The sequence below is a fragment of the Scomber scombrus genome, chromosome 12, assembly GCF_963691925.1.
Source record: "Scomber scombrus chromosome 12, fScoSco1.1, whole genome shotgun sequence".
NCBI classification, from domain to species: domain Eukaryota; kingdom Metazoa; phylum Chordata; class Actinopteri; order Scombriformes; family Scombridae; genus Scomber; species Scomber scombrus.
In genome coordinates this window covers 5297932-5318751 of record NC_084981.1, presented here as the reverse complement: position 1 = coordinate 5318751, position 20820 = coordinate 5297932, and the positions used below count along the sequence as shown (strand labels likewise).

Below are 20820 nucleotides of genomic sequence, written 5' to 3'. Positions count from 1 at the left end.
TAGAGGGGGAAAACACAGTTTAAACCTATTATTTAGCTTATTATACATATTAAGATGTAAATTCTAATTTTTAGGATATATTTGGTTATAAAAACAGTGTTGAGAAAAGAGCACATTAACCTATTACAACTAATTGTCATATTTAGTCAAAAACATGTCCCATAAATACATACATTTAACATAAGACACACTATAGTTATACTGTATGTTATGCATACTTGTTGCTAGGTTTAGCAATATAATATAAATCTATTAGGTGATTGATGAGTGATGAGAAAAACGAATATACCACAATAGGATTTTACTCAGGGTATCTTTACAGTAGATGCAATTGTTTAAACTGTCCACTAGATGGAGCTGTTTAACCTGCTGAGATTAGATAAAGCAACAAGTTTTCTAGTAACTCAACTCAGGATAGACAACTTGCAAACAGTGTAACACTGAAAATATATTCATATAACTTATATTCTTATTGAATGTGACTAACAGAATGTGCCTGCTAACAAGGAAAAACAGTGGAGTTAATACCTGCCTTCCTTTATTTATGCAGAGCAGTAGCTTTTATTTGGCGATGCACTTTTACATTTACCATGTGGGACATTGTTACCTTACATTGCTCATGGACGAGCCCCCATTTATTAAAAACCTGGCTTAGGATTTGCAACAAATGAGAGTCCACACACTACTGATAAACTTGGCTTAACAACTCATAATGATATATGGGGATGATATGCATCAGCGGTGTAATGCGTGTGCGGATGAGTGAAGTGTGGGTTGTAGGGGTCAAAGAAAAGAACAAAAGTGAACTAATCTGAAAGGGAAGTCGATGTGGAAGTCTGCTCAGCAAAAGAGGACACTCCAAGGACAACAGCACCTTTTATCTCCTGAAGACACTCCTTCTTCAGGTGCAGACAACCGCCTTTATAGACAGATCTAATCTGAATCTTAACTGAATACCTACATTAGAGATTTAGATGACTCACAGTTTGAGTTAAAGAAATAACCTTTTGTCAGCTTTTATCTGTTATCAGTAGGGTATGCTTTGTTGGAGGGAAAAATGACCCCCGGGTCCAAATTAATAATAAAAAGAGAGGACATTTAAGGACTCCTACTTTTTCGTGAAGGTTCTCCCAATAAACACAACACAGTAATTATTATTATCTATGTTTTTACACACTGAAATGCACTTATGACGCATTATTTTTTAAAATCTTTTTTAAACAAATATAACAGTTATAGTAACTAAAATTCTTCAATGACCAAATTGAAGTTCATCAGTCTTGAACAACATACTTTACAACATTAACTTGCATGCATTGAGCTAATATTCCCAAAGTGTCCACTCAGCAACATACATTAGTTTGTATACTACCCTGTTTTCAAACCATGTTACAAACTATTAAATAATTATGTTCGTTAATTCCTCTTCTTCTCGAGTTTTAATGGTAATTGCATACAGTCTATGGGTAATTGGCAAACCTTAAAGGTGTATTTACCGCCACCTATTGGACTACATAGTGAAACAGCATATTAAAAAAATAGATTATCTCCATTATTCCTGTTACTCTTGAGTAATTACTTAGAAGATTGCGTACTTGGTGTCTTGCCTAGCATATTCCCTAGTGTAATATTGTGTTTTTCACTTCTTAGTACAGATATGAATTCCCTTCTTTCTTCATCATACATGTTGCAATCTGACAGTAGGCCTACATCATTGACAGTTTCCGGTTTATTACAGTGTGTAGTGTACATAATCCAGCAGGGTGATTAATCTCTTCCTTTGGCTCCCACCCAGTATTTCACCAACGCGAACATGCTTTTGAATACTGTACAGATGTCTTACTGTGTCAGTTAGGCTAAGGCAAGGCAAGGCAGCTTTATTTATATAGCACATTTCATACCCAGGGGCAACTCAATTTTTTACATTAAAAAAAAAACATTTAACAGTAAGAATTTGAAACAAAACACATAAGAACATACAATTTGAAAAATACAAATAAAACCCAATTATAGTAAAAATTGGAAACATTAAAACATACAATTAAAAACAAAAAAACACTAATATTAAAAATAAAAGTACAGAAAAATAGAGAGAAAAATAAAATAAAAACCTGACCAAAAATAAAATAAAAACCTGACCAAAATAAAGTATTATATATTAGTGCAGCATAAAATAATGATTTGCTTTAAAATCATTAAAAGGACATACAGTGCAAATGAAAGATTTAAAAAAAGTGCTAAATCTCACTACTCCTGCCAAGTTTTGCGTATATAATATTTGTATGTATGTATGTCAATTAACTGTAGTTTTAACACGTTAACCCTCGCTTTTCCTTATAAAGTGTATATAATATATGTATTTTGCTCCTTAAACACACCCAGTGAGACAGGTGGAGGTATGTTGCAGCTGAATTGAGCGGCAGCTTCAGGGCCCGGTGGTCACGTGATGTGTACCCACAGTGGGGCGGTGCTTCTTTTGACGGTGGTTACCCAGCGTGCTGTCTGCAAACGCCTCTACGTTTGTAGATTTGATTAAAAAAAGAGGACCTAACAGTAATTAAACGCGTGTTTTGTTAATATCACACAAACACCTCGTGTGGTTTGTTAACGAGTTGGCTATGACCCTGCTTCCAGGGTTACGAACGGCTCCGTTACGTTATAAGAAGTGATTCCGGTTCAGTGGCAGGTTTGAACTCTCTGGAAAGTGACCATTGTTGTAATCAGGTCGAGGCTGTTACCACCTCCACTTGCTGACTTTCTTAGTTTTTTTTACGGGTTTAACGTTACAGCGGGACGAACAGAGCAAGCTTTTTACAGTGTCATGAAAGAAATGTCCAGGTGAGTCGTGCATGAGGTGCATTTTCGGCTTGTGAACGTTTCTTGTCGCGTTTGAAGAGAGTCCTGAAAGAAAAGGCTAACAACCAAACAAGGCCTGCAGCCGCCGCTAGCTGGCTAGCCCGCTTGTTTGCTGTTAGGTAGCTCCGCTGCAAATGTGCCAAGCAAACTCACTTCACTTGTTGTAGTTTGAGAAAATGTCAACTCTCAAATAAGTGTGACAGGAAAGCGGGTCAGTAATTAAACCAATTCTTCCTTACCAGGCAGCTAACGTTTGCTAACCTGCTAAATTAGCCTGTTTGTTAGCGGCTCCAGCTTGTTTGTAGCGTCGGGCGCTAGCTGAGGCGCAATAGTTTCACAATTTCACCCATTTCTACATTGTTGCTGTATGTGCATGTTAGACTTAGAATGGCACACTGTTATAGTACTATTAATACCTGTGTCTACCAGGTAATGCATATTAATCACAAAGCTATGTGTACACATGGATTCACGGTAATAGTGACGAGAGGAGCAACAATAACACAGCACTGTGGCTGAGAAATGTCTCATAATTAAGGTTCCCCTCCACACATATACTAAGAGAAATACTCTGCACATTATATAACATTAATATATTCTGACATGTTTTTATAAATATAATGTTAAAATAATTAAAATGATTTTTTCTCCCTCAAAAAAAATCAAGCATCCATGAATTTGTTAGTATTATATTTGTAAAGTTTTGTAACTGTACATAAAATGTTTCCTACTTCACTGTAAAGTCCATTCTTAGTGTATGTGCACTGGATGGTTTAAGTTTCCACATCACACTTATGTAAGTTGAATATTGTTATGATTTGCTTATCTAGTTTTTATGTCACAAATCATGCTTGTAGACCCCTTGAAATTGTATTTTGTGAGTGTGAAAACATCCTTTTAGTGTCAAACTCGTTCTGCACAGTAAAGCTCAAACATTCAACTGAAGCAACAAGAAGAAAAAAAACATCTAAATGGAGGAGGGCTTTAACTTAAGCTGTCACTTTACATCTTCATTTTTTGTGATTGAGTTGTCGAAGCTGACACATGAAAAAAATGAACGCAGTAAGGCTAAATATCGTCACGTTGAAGCTGTCATGTAATGTATTGCGTCTTGTCGTGTTTCCCTCGCAGCGCCATGCCTGGTGGGCAACAGCCTCAGAAGCACTATGGCATCACCTCTGCCATTAGCCTCGCACCCCCACGAGAAATAGACCACCAATACACCAAGAAGCTCTGTGATGCTATGAAGCCTTTTGGGGTGTTTGAAGATGAAGAGGAATTGAACCACAGGTGAGAAATGTTTATACACCTCTAGGCTTTTACTAGTCATCTTGGTGGCAAACGGGAATTGCAACATTAGTACATGCGTGGGTTGCACTAATGTGTAACATAATGTACTTTGCCTTTAGTCAGCACTAGTAGAAACTTAACGTGTCAATGTAGTACAGATTTTTATTTTACATGTGTCCATATGCCGTGTTGCTTGAATGCAAATAAATAAAACTGACGTTTTTAATGTTTTGTATGTATTATTTATTTATTTGCACTGTCCACTGTCTCTTTTCAGACTTGCAGTTCTTGGCAAGTTGAATAACTTTGTTAAAGAATGGATCGCAGAGATCAGTGAATTAAAGGTAGGTTCTGTCATGATGCCGGATGCCTTCTAAATCAAAAAAATAGTATATTATGCAGTATGGAGTCATTCAATTAAAAACACTTAAGCAGTTGAAAGCTTGCTGTTAGGCCGTGAAGAGGAAGAAAGATAATCTGACTTTACTTTTCATGTTTCTCTCTGCAGAACCTTCCACCGTCAGCTATAAGCTGTGTCGGGGGCAAGATATTTACATTTGGTTCATACCGTCTTGGAGTGCACACAAAAGGTAAGCCTAGTTTTATTTATGTGTTTACTCGTAGTGTTATCATTATTTAATGCTGGGAACTTGTCAATGGCAGCACCTGTAGTGTGATTTGTAATACTGATACTCCACTGAACAAATCACAGAGAGGGTTTAAAAGCAAAGAAAATTTCCACCATAACAATACCAGCCCCGCAACACTCAACCCAGTCCAAGCAGGCACATGTCATTGTTTTTTGAAAAGCGCAGTTTTCCCTCTACACACTAAAGCGAGAGGCCATCATTGTCGTATTTGTGCGCACTGGAAAGAGTTTTTGAAAAGCCCAGTTTTGATGTGTGAAAAACGGTAAACACTGGCTCACTGTGGACAGAGGGCTTTAGTGGGAATGTGGTCTGACTACATACATGTTTTAAACAGCAAATACAATGAGTTTGTTTGTTTTTTTAGAATTTGTTTCATAAAATTCTTTTTAAAATTAAACTAATCTCTTGAATTAGTTAACTTGTTTAAACTATTGTACAAAGTTAGTCATTTTGCTGATTTTTGTTGTTTTATTAATTGATTGCCACATTGTTGTTATAAGTGGAATCCATTCGTATTACAGTTGTGAGAAAAGTGAACCACTGAGAAGAGCAAACTAATAAAAAGTGGCTTAAATTCAGTTTGTTCAGCATTTAAGAATGTTTAATTTATTGCAGAATATAAATATATGAGTTTACACAAATACTAAAAGCTGATAAAACTTGGACTTCACCATCTTAATTAGATTTCACATGTATTTGGAAGACATCAGATTTAATAATTCCAGTCTTAAGTTGCCTTTTCTTTTTGAGAGCAAAATTTGAGACACTGAGACACACAAACATTAGTGTGTGTGTGTAAATGGTGTCAAGTCAGCAGATGGAAGATTAACACTTCACCTGCAGTCTTAAAAACTTCCTGCTTCAGGAGGTCATCACTGTCGAGACAGATCAGCCCTGAAGTGTAGTTTTTGTTTCTCCTAAATATAAAACTATTCAGTGTGTGGAGACTGTCTTAAGCAGTGATGGATTTATCAGTTAAACAGCAGTTTGACTCTGTTTATCTCTAGCCCAGTTTTCCTTTTAGTGTCTCTTCATGATCTTTTCAGCTCATAATCATAGTTGTTTACGCATAGTTTTTTTAATCACACGAACTCTTTAACCTTGACTGCAGCCACTTTGTTCTGTGTAGATTGTCATTTAAGTCATCACAAGCATTTAACCCACTGTGTGACACAGACTGCACTGATCCGAATGTTTGTTTATTACAGGAGCCGATATTGACGCCTTATGTGTGGCTCCGCGCCACGTAGAGAGAAGCGACTTTTTCCAGTCTTTCTTCGAGAAATTGAAACAGCACGAAGAGATCAAAGACCTGAGGGTGAGTCTCTGTCATTATGTCATGAAAGCACAAGACGAGGAATATGTTTGTGTACAGGCTTCAGCACCCAAAATCACACAAATCACAGGTCATTTAGAAGAACCATATTTGGTCATTTCCCAGTGGACGAAGCCCGTTTCACCCGAGCCTTGAATAGTCACACTGTTGAATTAAAGGGTTTCCAGTCCGGGTTCCTGTTGATCCTCAAAAAGTATTTAAAAAGTCTTATTTTTTATTTATGATAGGTCTTAAATTTGAGGTCATTTAAATATGGTTTAGTCTGGTCCAGCTGTTTTTTTACTCTGGCTACAGGCTTAAAGAAGTAAAATAAACAGTCCTGATGATGTTTAGCTAAAGACAGTTGGTCGGGGGGGTTCAGAGGAGACACACAGCTCTCTGTTATTTCTGACAGTTGTAAGAATCTGTAGGAGAGGAGCAGACTTGAGATTTGTTACCCATTTAGCAGAAGGTTACAGATTTAATGGGCTGTTTAAGTAGATGAAAGGTGTACTGTAATGTGAATGTGGGCTATTGAGGAGAATCAACTACAGCTCACTCTTCAGTGTGAGAATGACCACAACAGATTTATTGTTTTATAGAAATAACAGTTCCAAGCTATTTAAAACGTTTAGATAAATAAAAACGTTGTATCTAATGTAAAGAGTAACAGTGGGACACATTTCACATATGATTGTTATACGGAGAAACAAAATAACTCTGAAACTATCCTTACTAATACCATCCAATTGAGTTCTAACATGAAGCTGAAAGGATTTTTAACTTTCTGTTTCGAGTTCTTGAAAAGCATTACATTTGAGTTCAAATAGCGTGCAGAGACCTCGTCAGTGTAGAAGATGAAGCAAGAGCAATAGAGGCTTACATCACTGCTCCTGGGAGAGAACGCAGCTCTCCACAGTTCACTGTACTCTTGTATGGCAGAGTTTACATCTGCTGAGTTGGCAGAGGATTAATAAAGCAGAGTAATAATGTAGTGACTCTCAGGAGATGAACAATAATCAGCAGCGTGGCCTGTGGTGTTGCCAGGTCTGCTTGTAAACACTGTTCATTTCCCAAGATGTTTGTTTACAGACACCGATACACATAGTGGATGAGTCTGTACTATATTCAATATATATGAGGTGATGCTATGAAGGAGTGGTGTACTGGAAGTGTTACTTTACATTTTTAAGGAACATATTAGAGTGTTTTATTCTCATTCTTTGTTGTTTTGGCCTTTGTTTCATACAACAATGTCAGTGAGTCATGTGACTTTTCCTTGTCCCTGATTTGTTTTTGATGTGGTCTCTCTTTGTGTCTTTTTCAAGGCCGTCGAGGATGCCTTTGTACCGGTGATAAAATTCAAATTTGACGGAATAGAGGTGAGTCACTGTGAGGTACAACTCAGTTACTCAGTTCTCAGTTAGTGATTTGCTGCCAGCCTGTATGATGTTGGCTACATGAGCAGTTTGTCTGTCTGAGTTTAAAACCTGTATTTTGTTGTGCATAATATTTCACTTGTCTAACCTCAGTGCCTCGTGTATTTAATCCAGAGAACCACAGAATCACCATGTTCAGAAAATTCATTTCTGGTAGTTTAAGATGATATACATGAACAGTATTTTATCCTCTTCTTGGTTTTAATATCTCCTTTCTTTTTAACTCCTCTCTCTGTGTCTCTGTACAGATTGACCTGCTTTTTGCCAGACTGGCCTTACAGTCCATTCCAGACAACTTGGACCTGAGGGGGGACTCCATCCTGAGAAACTTGGACATTCGTTGTATCCGCAGCCTTAACGGTACACAACAAGGCTTCTGTTGGATTCAACATACACAGTAGATAAGTTAATATTGAGCTAAGGCCTGATGCTGTTTTCAACAGTGACGTTTAATTAGTAACACAGTAAAATAGCTCATCACATTTTCTGCAGCTAGTCGTGGCAGGTTTAACAGTGTTTTCAACCTCAGCTTTATTTATATAGCACCTTAAACACAACATGGTTGATTCAAACTGCTTCACACAGAGGAAGAACACACAAAAAATAGAAAAACACAATAAAAAAAGAAATCAGAAATAAAAATACATGGTCATAAAATACATAGTGACAGTCAGACACAGTTAAAAGCTAGGGAGTAAAAGTAAGTTTTTAAGTTTTTCTTGAAATGGTGGGAGAAAAGCAAATGAGGGGAGGAAGAGAGTTCCACAGTTTGGGAGCAGCAATGGAGAAGGCCCTGTCCCCATAGCCCTTAGTCTTGGATCTGTGGACAGACAGGAGTCCGCGGCCAGATGACCATAGTTCTCTGCCAGTGTGGTATGGGGACAAGGCCTTATGAATAATTGTTAGGCATTTAAATCAATTCTGTACTTAATAGGCAGCCAGTGTAGGGAGGTGAGAATGGGAGTGCTGTGATCCCGCTTTTTTGATTTCGTGAGAACTGTGTACATGAACTGTGTTAAACAATGTAATACTGATCCGACAGTGTTTGAGGTTTCTTATATTTTGTCTTATCGCAGGCTGTCGAGTGACTGATGAAATATTGTACCTCGTGCCAAACAAAGAAAACTTCAGACTGACATTGAGAGCCATCAAACTGTGGGCGAAGCGTAAGTGGATTTTAGCTGTTCTTCAAGTGTCTGACACACTTAAGAAACTCTGCTTTTTGCGTCTGCTTTTACCACATTTTTAAAGGAGCCATCAAAAAAAAAATAGTATTTGCAGTTAAACATCTAAAATATCAACTGTTAATTATATGATCTTTGTAGTGACTGAAGCTAAGTAGTGTGTAAAATTAGCACCTGTAAGCTAGTTAAACCTCTTGTAGGTAACACCAGCAGACTTCCCTGTTGTAATGTGCCCTACGTCAACAGGTCGCGGGATCTACTCCAACATGCTGGGGTTTCTGGGTGGAGTGTCGTGGGCCATGCTGGTGGCCAGGACCTGCCAGCTCTACCCAAACGCTGTGGCTGCCACGCTCGTCCACAAGTTCTTCCTGGTTTTCTCCAAATGGTTAGTCTGATCACTTTACCTTCATTTTTGTCATTTTTCCACTAGATGGCAGTATTTCACAACATTGCATGACACAGTATTTCATCATTTATATAAACAAACAAGCGTAAACATGTTTTCACCATATTTGTCATGTTTTTTTCTGCAGGGAATGGCCGAATCCTGTGCTATTGAAACAACCTGAGGACAGTAATCTGAATCTACCTGTGTGGGATCCCAGAGTGAGTATAACCACGTGTTTTAAGATATTATGTGTTTATGTGACTTGTGTTTATTACATGGAGTGCTGTGCAGGAACAGTAAACACGTATCTGGCCACAGCTTAACAGGCCGAGTTGTGTAAAGTTTGTTGGTGTTAAACAGACGCAGGTACATTTCATTTCTCTTATTTCATGTCTCCTTCGCTTCTCTGTCCTCATGTGACCTGGACATGGATCTCGGGTCTCCCGTCATGAGTTCCAATGCTCCTAATTCTGCTCAGAGGGGGCTTCCCAGAGCAGCTCGGAGCAAGGAAGACTTCCTACATGGACGTCTTTTATCAGGCAGTCTCACCCCCCCCCCCTCCCCTTCAATGAGATGTGTCAATAATTGGATAGTGCAGCTGACCAGATATGGCAGACTGTGATTAAACTGAATTTAAAAAAGATAAATACCAACAGAAAAAACGGCACCAACAGCTGTTTGCTACTTAAACCTGCAGTACAGGACTTTTTACATGTAAATGAGCACTCGTTACATTTAAAGCTCTTTGTCAAACAAGTTCACACAATGCTGATAAAGCTTTTCACCAGCAGATAAATCTTCTTGTATTTCACAATACACAGACTTACAAAATTTCGTGTTGGGAGTGACATTCCCGCACTGGCCGCTAATCGTGTGGCTCTTCTAGACTTTCCAAATGTTATTCTGATAGTGAAATGAGTCATTTCACAGGGGTGTGTGACACTCAAAACAGTTTATCCACCATTTTACAGCTGCAGCAGTAGGTTACAGCCACTGGTTTACTGGTCATCAGGCATACTGGGACAAATCCCAGTGTGCTAGTGGGCCATCAAAACACATCCTTTTTACCTCTATGTATGTGTCATTCAGGATGTGCATGAGTTACTTTATCACAGCACCTTTACTCTCAATGCCAGAAGGGGGAGACAAAAGTCCAGCACTCCAGCTTTAACATTGAGACATATGTTAAGATACTTTTTTTTAATTTTTTTTTTTTTTTTACATGTAGTCATTTTTAATGCTAGACCAGTGCTTTGTTTCATTTCTTTAGTTTCTTTTTTTTACCATTATGTTTCTAACAAGAAAATCACCCAAACTAATTCATCTGTAGACATTGTTTAAATTATTCTAGCTGGTGTAATTGCTATCATGTTTATGTTCCTTCAGCAATAAACACATTTTAATTGTGTATTGGTGTCATTTCCGTTCAAAGTAGAGCCAACAGTCTCTGTGCGTTGGACAGTAACTGCAGTTTTACATGTAATGTTAAACTGCCCAGATGTTTTGGCTAATAAATTATTATTTCTGTGTGCTATGAGGGTTTTATGTTGCAGAAAAAAGTAACCAGAAGGCACAGACCTCCTCTTGGTAAAAATGGTTTCTTGTTAATGTGATTAGTGTCCATCAGCTACTCAAAATACCGTACTGTATTCTCACCTCAAAATAATGATTGTCTTGTTTTTTAGCCCTTTTTTTAAAATGGAAAAGCAGGGAGTGTACCTCGAAGAACAGCTGGCAACTGTTGAAAAATAGACTAATTGTTGATGTAAAAACTCAGAAATTGTGGTAGGACTGATCTCCACGCAGTTGAAATAGTTTGTTGTGTGGGTTGAGTTTAATCCTCTTTTTTTTTAGTCGATGTTAACAGTAGTGTCTGTGCTCTCACTGTTTAGGCAGTACAGAATATTTTCTATATAAAGTTAGGCTAGGGTGTAGTTACATCTCATTGAGAGGTGATCCAGCTGTGCAACCTTTATCAAAAACTGCCACCTCACTGGAGATAATATTTGAGAGGGAAGCACATTTCATGTGTCGTCCTTCCTTACATCCTACGTAGTCTCTCCCACAAACATGAGGAAACATGCAAATGAGGGAAACGTGAAGGCAATTAAGGGCATTGGGATGCACCCTCTCTTCTCTCTGTCTGTGTCTGTGTATGTGTGTGTGTGTGTGTGTGTGTGTGTGGGAGAGGCCTGCACACTCTTGGTTTTGATACCTTTTTTTTAATGTGTGTGTGTGGGCGTTAAGTTGCTTTACTGCAGTCAGGTGTAGTGTGGGTGTAGTGTCGTTCTCACAGCAGTCAATTGTGGTCCCTTTTTGCAGTATTTTTTTTTTCCATATTTTTTTAGGTCAACCCATCCGACAGATACCACCTGATGCCCATCATCACGCCTGCCTACCCCCAGCAGAACTCCACATACAACGTCTCCACGTCAACACGCACCATCATGAGCGAGGAGTTCAAATACGGTAATAAAGACTACAGTAAAATCTCACATCTGGTTTAGTATTGTGAAAAGCAGTGGTAACATTAAAATATCATGCTCTGATCCTCTGACACATTATTGTTATAGAGTTAATGGAAGGTAAATATGAGCCTCCGCCTTTCACTTTAATGTCACTTTAAATATTGAAGTAAGTCTAATATGTGTGTGTCCCTCTGTGTGTGTGTGTGTGTGTGTGATGTGTTCAGGTCTCAGTGTCACAGATGAGATTCTTCAGGGAAAAGCGGAATGGTCCAAGCTCTTTGAGCCACCTAATTTCTTCCAAAAGTACAAGTAGGTGTCGATATAGTCACAAGTATAAACGAATTGGATGTTTTGTTTACCAAAATTGTATTATTTGGACAGAAACGTCAGTCTTAATTTCCTCTTTGAACCCAGATAATAATCTTTTAACACGCAAGTTTGGAAAATGTGTTTTGACCACATATTTTAAAAAGTGAAGCATCATAATACATCAGGAAATGAGCTATTTGTGTGACATGTAAGATTTTTTGGCAAGCCACATACTGTATTTGTGCTGTAACTAAACTAAAACCAGATGAAGACTTTTTTTCTTTCTTTTTTTTCTTTTGCCAACTTATTGTTTTCACTTTTTTTGGTTTTAGGCAGATTTGACTCATCCTAACTGTGGTCAGCAGAGTTTGGTCGACTCATTTTGTTTATGAAAGTCCCTCCCACGCTGTTCATGTGCCTCAACACAGTTCCATCCCAGCTTCTGCTGCTGCTCCACCTTTTCAAACTACATTAGTCGCCTGATCATGAGCGTTACATGCTCACTGTTCCTCTGTACAGCACAGCAGAGACAATATTATTGATGATCAAAACGCTGCTGAAATGATCCAATTAAATGACTTGAATCACATGTTTACACAACTCAAGTTCTTAGATTGATGTGTTGGTTCTAATACAGTGAGTCTGCACTATGGTCTAATGTGGTCTTAAAGGGGAACTCCATCAAATTAACACATCTGTTGGTGTTTTTCCATAACTGAGATCTACCAGCTGGGAACTGAACTCGTAGCCGTTGTCCAGGACTCTGCTTTGGTTTTCACCGTCCTCCGATCGCTATAGAGACAAGTTAGTGTAGATAATTTAGGAACCATTCTAGAGGTGGCACTACATAAAGCTGAAGGTACTTGCAGAGGGGAGTGGAGGATGCTCACAGCACTGTTGCATGTAATTGGTCAAGCAAATATGTCGTCACGTCTCTGCTACTACAAACACGACACAACAAAAAAACACTGTTTTACTTCTCATGTGAGGACTTTTTAAACCTCGTATAATATAAAATGATGACACATCTGTCCGGCTGTTGCAAAATCAAGGCAGAACCGACTGTTTTTACCCTACAAGTTCTCAAAGACTAAAGCTCAGACTAAAGGAAGCTTCAGGTTACAGGTTGTTACTTTCCAATAATGTAAAAACACCAGTAGTGTGTTCTTAGGTGTTGGGAGCTTGCAACAAGATTCATACAGCCTTTTGTGCCTCCCAGCTGTTGCAATCTCTGATAAATTCAGTTTGGGCTGAAGGTTGAAAATGAAAAGAGAACATAGAAGTGAGGTTATCAGACCTGTAGCTCACTCCTTTTCTCTGCTCGTCTGTCCATCTTGAGCCTGACAGTTATTTTACATTTTAAGGGTGTCAGGCCCAGTATGTAGATGTTGTATTTGTATGTGGGATATGTTCAGTATGGTGGTTTAGGACCAGTGTTTTAGTAAGAAGTCTGTGTAACTTAGTTGTTTTGCGTCTTTGCTTATTTTCTCTTTTGTGTTGCAGGCATTACATCGTTCTGACTGCCAGTGCATCCACAGAAGAAAACCACTTAGAATGGTGAGTGCCAAAGTCTGCACTTCTAGCAGGTCTACAGGGTCAAATAGTGAAAAATCACTCCCGCTATCACATCATTTGAAATCAGCAACTCTTTACCATTCTACATTGTTAGTATATATACTGTTTTTGTTTTTGTTTTTTTTAGACAAGACACAAAAGTAAACACTAACAGAAAGAGAAAAAGAAAAAACCCAAACAGTATCAGAGAACCATATTGTGATTGCTGCAGTTATATTTGTTAACTTATCACCTTTGACCATTCCTCTTCCAGGTATACTGCTACTGGGGACCAGTCCCTTACACAATCCCTCCTCAATTGTATTGTAATGCCAAGTTAAAATATCAGGGGCTTCTTGTTTAGTTATTTTTGTAATATGAGTCATGCAGCATACAAAGTGATTCTAACAATTGTCCTGTACTAATTACTCTTAATACAAAATCCCAATACAAAGTGATATGGCACCCCCCACCCCCCTGTCAGTGTTTCCTTTTGTGTTGTTTTCTCTATGTCTTGTTTTAACTGTAGGTCTTTGTATTATTTTGTTTATGTTGAAAATAAAAAATTTGAGCCTGTACATTGATATTTTAAGTGTATTTATTATCATGCACATAAGGAACATAAATTACTAAATGGAAAAACTCCTCGAGTCAGGAAACAGTCCTGCAGTACAGTGAAGATACGTTGCGTGACATTATACACAACACTTTTGTAAATAGACTCTGATGTTTTCCCTCAGGATCGGTCTAGTGGAGTCAAAGATTCGCGTTTTGGTGGGAAACCTGGAGAGGAATGAATACATCACCCTGGCTCACGTCAACCCACAGTCCTTCCCCGGGTCCAAAGAGAACCGCAATGAGTAAGTCCAGTTTTATCCACGCATAGAAACAGGCTGAGCGAGGAGGGCAAAGCTTTCCAGCTGCCGGCCAAACAGCCGATGACTGCTCTTTTAAGTCCAGTCGATTCTAATACAATAGTTCTGATTAACAAGTTGTGATTCACTATGAGTGTACATTTCCAAATAGTGCGAGCCTGATGATGGAGAAACAGTCCTGCCTCTACTTGCTGTGTGTGTGTGTGTGTGTGTGTGTGTGTGTGTTCAGCTGAGTAGAGAGCTAAGAGTCATCGTCAAATATAAGCAGATTAATAGAAGACAAAACACATGATGAATTCCATTGGTTGCAGAGTCAAGTGAACGCACTACATTTTCCACACGCACCAGTAACACCACACAGACATTTACAGCCTTAATGAATGTTTATTTACATTGCACTTTTTTACAACAGGGCAATCTCTGTGACGCATTGCCAAACACACAGTAAAACAGGCCATGTTGTCAAAGTAACAGACCTCTGTTTATAGAATGCAAATGTAGGTGTAATGTTCCTCATACACTCAGGATGGTAGTGAGGAAGAAAATGAAGATGACTAGATTCACATGATTTATTACAGAGATATTTTTGCCGCAGATTCATTTTATATAAATAATTGAAATTAAAACCAATACATAAGCTAGATAAGACATGAGATTACCAACATGTTCCCCCTTGAAATGATGTTTATTTTGGTTGAATGTAATATGTTTCTTCTAAATCAACACATTATCATTGTGGCATGTCTTGAAGGTGTCAATAAATAAATAATAGAAAAGGGTCTAATGATTCTTAATGACTAAAGTTTTGTGTGGGCTTAAACATACAAAAAGCCTCATTTTCCTTTGTAATAATAATGATTTCCAGCTCCTCCCTGGCCCGTCTAACTGGCTATTTTTCTACTGGCTGGTCAGCCTGTCCTTGTACAGAAACCTGCTAATCATTAAACCTTTTTTTAAGCACATTAAGCAAGTGTGTTTTTTTCTTTGTTTTCACATGTACTGCTAGTGCAAGCCAGAAAGTCATGAAGTCATCGCTGTCAAAGGTCTTGTTGTTAATTATTAGGCATGCAGAAAAAAATCGCTTGAACACAGCTGTAATAGTTGTTTAATGTGAATGTTGTCAAAGACTCACAAAAATCATTAACCCAATGTTAAGCGTTTTGGTTTAGGAATCATTTTCATGTAGTTCCTTATGTGTTTGTGCAACAGGAACGACTTTGTGTCCATGTGGTTCATTGGGATCATCTTCAAGAAAGTGGAGAACGCAGAGAGTGTGAACATTGACCTGACGTACGACATCCAGTCCTTCACAGACACCGGTACGTCCAAAATATCAGTGCACTAAAGTAGAATGTTCAATATCCAAATAGTCAGGATAGTGAATCTTAACATGGCGTGATGATGTCCTTTGGTTTCCTGCAGTGTACAGACAAGCCAACAACATCAACATGCTGAAGGATGGCATGAAGATCGAAGCAACGCATGTAAAGAAGAAGCAGCTCCACCAGTACCTTCCTGCTGAACTGGTGCAGAAGAAGAAGAGGGTCAGTGAAGTTGTATGTCAATTAAAGGTCATCACATCTTTCAACTCCCAAGTTCTTTTAATGGTCAGTTTACTCAACTGCTTCTCCTTTTCTTTTCTGCAGAGCATAGCAGAGTTGAACCGCAGCTCTAACGGGGGGAGCTCTAAGAGGATGTCTCTGGACAGCAGTCACCTCGACAGCTCCAGAGACACAGACTCAGGGACTCCCATTTGCTCCCCAGCCAGCAAACCCTCCAAGCCCACGTCTGACACAGATGACAGGTACGATAAATAGATCTTCTGAATCTTTACCATAAACCAGCTCAAAGCCTCAACATGATGCTGAGTATATATGTACTGAAGTCATTTTTGCTCTGTATTTTGCAGCGTCAGCCCTCCCAAGCAGCTGTTTGTGGAAGGCTCTCCGGCACCCAGTGCAGCAGCTGCTGCTACTACAGACCAGGGTATGTCCATCGGCTCAAGCGAGTCTAATTTTTTCCACTGACTTCCACATTAAAGCAGGTATCTGTAAAGTCAGACGATAAGATTAAATAATCCAGATTTTGTTCATTCTACAGAGCCGCCAGTGCAAGTGAAGGCTTCTTCTCCACCAGCCAGCAGCTCCGTCACCCCTGTACCGAGCGGGAACGTGAAACCCAACGCCGCAAGCAGCCCCAAAGAGGAGGAGCCCAACGGCCTGGACGACTCTGTCAACGGAGCTCCAGCCAAGAGACCGCACTCACCTACACAAGAGGACCTGGCCAAGAGGCACAAAGACACAGAGGTGTGTGTGTGTGTGTGTAATACATTCAGTATTTGATTTCAGTTTAATGGAATTTGACTGTGACACTCTGCTGTGTTTTTTTCCTGCAGGAGGTCTCCAATGACGACTCTACTTTCAAAGAGCCATATCCACCATCTGACCCTCATGTGCAAGGAGATGGACCCAACATTGTATGTGTTCACTGTCTGATCCTGTCATTATAATATGTTAAAAAAAACATATCAGCAGTTTGACATTTGTCTCTCTCTCCACTATTAGACTCCTCTTTCTGGATCAAAGGCGAAGCCCATTCCAACCATCGATACCTCAAGAACACAGGTAACATATTCTTTGTTTTTTAATAACATTCTTACCATGGGGTTTCACAAATGCAGCTAATAAATAACTGGCTTATGAAATGTCACCGTCTCCCACCTCAGAGACTTCCCAGTATGGAGCTGCCAGACGCCTCCTCGCCTCTTCCAGCCAGCAACAGCTGCCGCGTGGTGAAAAATTCCATTAAACTGGCCCTCAACCGCCACAAGTGAGCTCCAGCTGTTTTTTTTTTTCCTGCCTCTGTTAGAGGAGTCAAAACCCGTTTATTCGATTGTGTTTCTGATGCATTTGTCTCGATGTCGTGCAGCATCACACCTCCCAAGCCCCCAGTGTTTGAGGGAACCCCCACCAGTGACGCTCCTCCCAGCAGTGAAGAAAAAGGCATGTCCATTCCTGTCATTGGCTCAAGTGAGTGTTGTGTTGTTGTTTTTTCAACACTACTTCTTAAAACGTCTTAAAAAGTCATCAAGCATCTCATCATGTCAAAATAAAATTCAGTAACTAAACAATATAGTGAAAGATGAATGAATAGAGAAATGACCTATAATAGTATTTTTCCTACATGTATCAAAAAAAATATCACATGTATTTTTATCACATTAAAAAAGATTGATGGAAACAGCAACATTTGAAAAGCTTGCCTTTTTTGAAAAAGAGTTAACGCACTAAACAGGAAGTGGAAACACCTTTGCCAAAGAAGTCGTGATGTAGTGAACATTTAACTCACATGACTGATCACAATAACTTTTACACCTCTCTCAATCTGAAACTAATTCCTAAAAACCTCTTCCCATTTTTCTTTCGTGTATGGCCAAATGTCTGGTTTTGTTTCCAGTTTCCAACCTCTACTACTTCTTTTTCTTTGTTTATTACAGAGAACACTTTTTCTTTTAAAAGTTTGGACGAAATGGAAACTCGTCTGTTGTAGATCTTAATTAATAAACAGTATATTCTACAGCTTAAATGATCTCTTCAGAAGCTGATTTAGTTGCATGACCTAGACTAAAACTAAAAGTCAAATAATTCAAATAAAATCTAAATGAAGTGTTTTTGTCTCTGTGTCTTTGTGTAGAAAATACTGCATCCAAACCCGTCGTGCCCCCCGTCGGCAGCTCCATCCCCACACTAGTGAGCCGAGGAGCCGACCCGCTGAACGGAGCGCCCTCAAAGAGACCCCACTCTCCCTCCCTGGAGGAACAGGCCAAGAGGCTGAAAGAAACAGAGAAGGCCAGAATCCACATAGCTTGAACACACAGCTCACAGACTCGGACATACACACACACACACATATATAAACACCCAGAGGTGGTGCTTTGCTGTTTAAAAGTCTAACACCGAGAAGTCAACTTCACACGGGGAGTGGGAGAGAGCACGTTCAGTTCGAGAACAAATCCCAAGTGTGAAGCCGCAGGGGGGGAAACCTCAGATCTCCAGTGATTTTTACAGATTTGCCAGTGGATAGGTGATTCGGTCAAACCACGATGTCGTCGGCGTCTTCTTCGGTCACACTCGCAGCCAGAGAGCATTTAACACAACAGTTGCGGAGAAATCCGACACGAGAACTAAAGCGACAGTTTCTTTTTTCTTTTTCTTTTTTTACTCGTCTTCTCCCTCAATGTTTAAAATCGTTCGCAATACAGACGGAAAGTGAGCCGTTCTTTTCATTTACCTTTTTTTTTTTTTTTCTTCTTTTTTCTCTCGAGTTAACATGTTTTAAAACAGCTCAGAACATTTATCGACGCTTGCTACACACACTTCTGGTGTATGCTGATTTTTTTTTTTCTTCTTTTCTTTTTTTCCTTTTCATTTCTCCCAAACAGAAACCTGTACAGTAAATGTTGATGTACATAACTTTTGTCTTAAAAAAAAGAAAAAAAAAGCAAAAGATCACTGTTAAGTCTTTTGATCATTCTATTGTAGTTTTATCTAAAAACGTGAAAAAAAGCTTAAAAAATTGTAAATTTTGTTGTTTTTTTTTCTCTACTGCTTGTCCAAAAAAAAAAAAAAAAAAAAAATTGTCTCCAGCCCTGAATATTTTTTTTGTAAAAACACCGTAAAGGTTTGGATACAGTTGCAGGGAGGATTTATGGAGGGTTTGCTTGGATATCGTAACCCAGGACTCTTTAGACCACCACGACTACCCACAGAGGATTCCAGGTTAGTATGGGACTTGCAGTGTGTAGGCGATTATATGATCCAGATCCTTGTTTAACTGAAAAAACGGTAAAGCGACAGCAGTGCTTCTCAGGTGCCGGTTAAGAGCAAGAAAATCATCTTCACAACAACATCGTAAAAACGGTCAGGCGTTTTCTGAAAGTTGTTCAGCTCTCGGAAAGACCCGTACGAAACGATGGATGAACCATATTGTCTTGGATTAAAAGAAAAGGTTGAGTTTATTCATTATCTGCCTACTTTTTCATGGTTTGATCAAGCTTTAGGTGTCAGATCATTGTGGTAGACACAGTAAAAGAGAGTACATACCTGTATGACCCCCCCCACCTCCTCCACCTCCATCATTTCACCGTGGTCCGCTAGCTAGTGAAGCTCGAACCTGCTTGCGAGCGCGTTTCACGTCCACGAAAGAGTTTGTGGTGCTTTTTTGTGAAGAAGAGGAAAAAAATGGTTCGAAGCTTCTTCCTTCTTTTTTTTTTTTTTTGACAAGTCGTGTGCTGGTTTGTGTGTGTACGCATGTGTATGTGGTTGACTGTGTGTGAGCGTGCATGCATAGAAGGTTGTTTATGTGTCGGAGAGAGACAGAATTCCCTTAAGATGTGGGTATTAACCCTCTGCGCCTCCTGTGGAGGTTCTTAAAAAGGAAAAAAAGCATCTCCTGGGGCCACAGGTGGGGGGGTCAGGAGACAACTTTTTTTTTTTTTTCTTTCTTTTTTTTTTTCTGTCCTGCCTTGGGCCCCAACCCTCCATCTATATGGTCTGAAGCTGGGTATCTTTGTGGTGGATGTCAGCACAGAGGATATATATACATGTGCTGCTGCATTGTGTAACTAACAAGGTGAGAGTTAGGACGCAGGGACACAGGCTCTTTTTTTTGTTTTGTTTTTCCAGCATCAGTTTCCCCAACGAAATGTACAGAGAACAGTTTTTTCAAAAAGGCATATTCTTCATTATTGGGGGTTTTCTTATCACTTTATTTATATTTGCATATTTGTACCATGTGATTTTTTTTTTTTTTTTAATAGCATTCATAGCAGGTAGGTCTTTTTTGAATTAAATCTGCACCACTCTGTTTCAAACAACCCATGTTTTGCTGTTCGGAAAACATTTAACAAAAAGAGGTCATTTAGATGTTTGTTTCTAAAATGTATTGAAAGGGTATTTTTGTATGTGTTTATCACTTCCTTTAAATGAATCCGTACACCCATTAAACCCCTAAAAAAAAAAACAGGTGTCTTTTGGTGTTTTTTGTTGCATGTTTTGCATTAATTTTTTTAAGTTTTCATGTGTAAGACTGTAAGGAGGTTTCTCTGAATTCCAAATCACAAAAAATATCTCAAATAGTTCCCAAGAAAGTGTTCCTTATGTCATTCTTCTACCATAAGAAACTAAATGTACTGAATTTTAAATGTGCATGTTTTAGGTATCTCTCAACTCTAACACACCTGATTCTAATAATTAACTTTGAAGAGCTTCAGCTTCTTGATAGTGAGTTAATAATTAGTGTGTTACAGTGGGGGATATACCTAAAACATGCAAATACTGGTTTGAACAATGGTTATTTCAATATGAAAATTTTTATGACAAATGGACAAACTTATCTGCTGATGAAGACAATATAATACAATTGAAAGGTCACGAACGGTTTCTAAATGGATCTCGTAGATGGAAAGGGAAAAAGAAAGTAGCTAAACAAATG

General features: G+C 38.9%; 1 protein-coding gene across 3 annotated transcripts; it reads left to right on the top strand.

Annotated features, from left to right (window-relative positions):
- Nucleotides 1-2500: 2500 nt before the first annotated feature.
- On the top strand, nt 2501-20341 carry papolg (poly(A) polymerase gamma). 3 transcript variants are annotated; one of them, XM_062430067.1, is made up of 24 exons: nt 2501-2838; nt 3988-4146; nt 4424-4490; nt 4655-4736; nt 6005-6114; nt 7440-7493; nt 7799-7910; nt 8627-8716; nt 8981-9119; nt 9268-9340; nt 11471-11591; nt 11815-11899; nt 13403-13456; nt 14194-14313; nt 15538-15647; nt 15751-15872; nt 15975-16132; nt 16238-16314; nt 16429-16634; nt 16724-16804; nt 16893-16952; nt 17054-17157; nt 17257-17357; nt 18022-20341. In XM_062430067.1, exons 1-24 carry the CDS (start codon nt 2822-2824, stop codon nt 18195-18197), a joined length of 2478 nt encoding a protein of 825 aa, XP_062286051.1. In that variant the 5' UTR covers nt 2501-2821; the 3' UTR covers nt 18198-20341. The 3 variants fall into 3 exon arrangements, with proteins under 3 accessions (XP_062286051.1, XP_062286050.1, XP_062286052.1); XM_062430066.1 differs by having other exon boundaries at nt 15751-15884; XM_062430068.1 differs by lacking the exons at nt 14194-14313; nt 15538-15647; nt 15751-15872; ... (6 more) ...; nt 17257-17357; nt 18022-20341 and adding an exon at nt 13728-13908.
- The last annotated feature ends 479 nt before the right edge of the window (nt 20342-20820 follow it).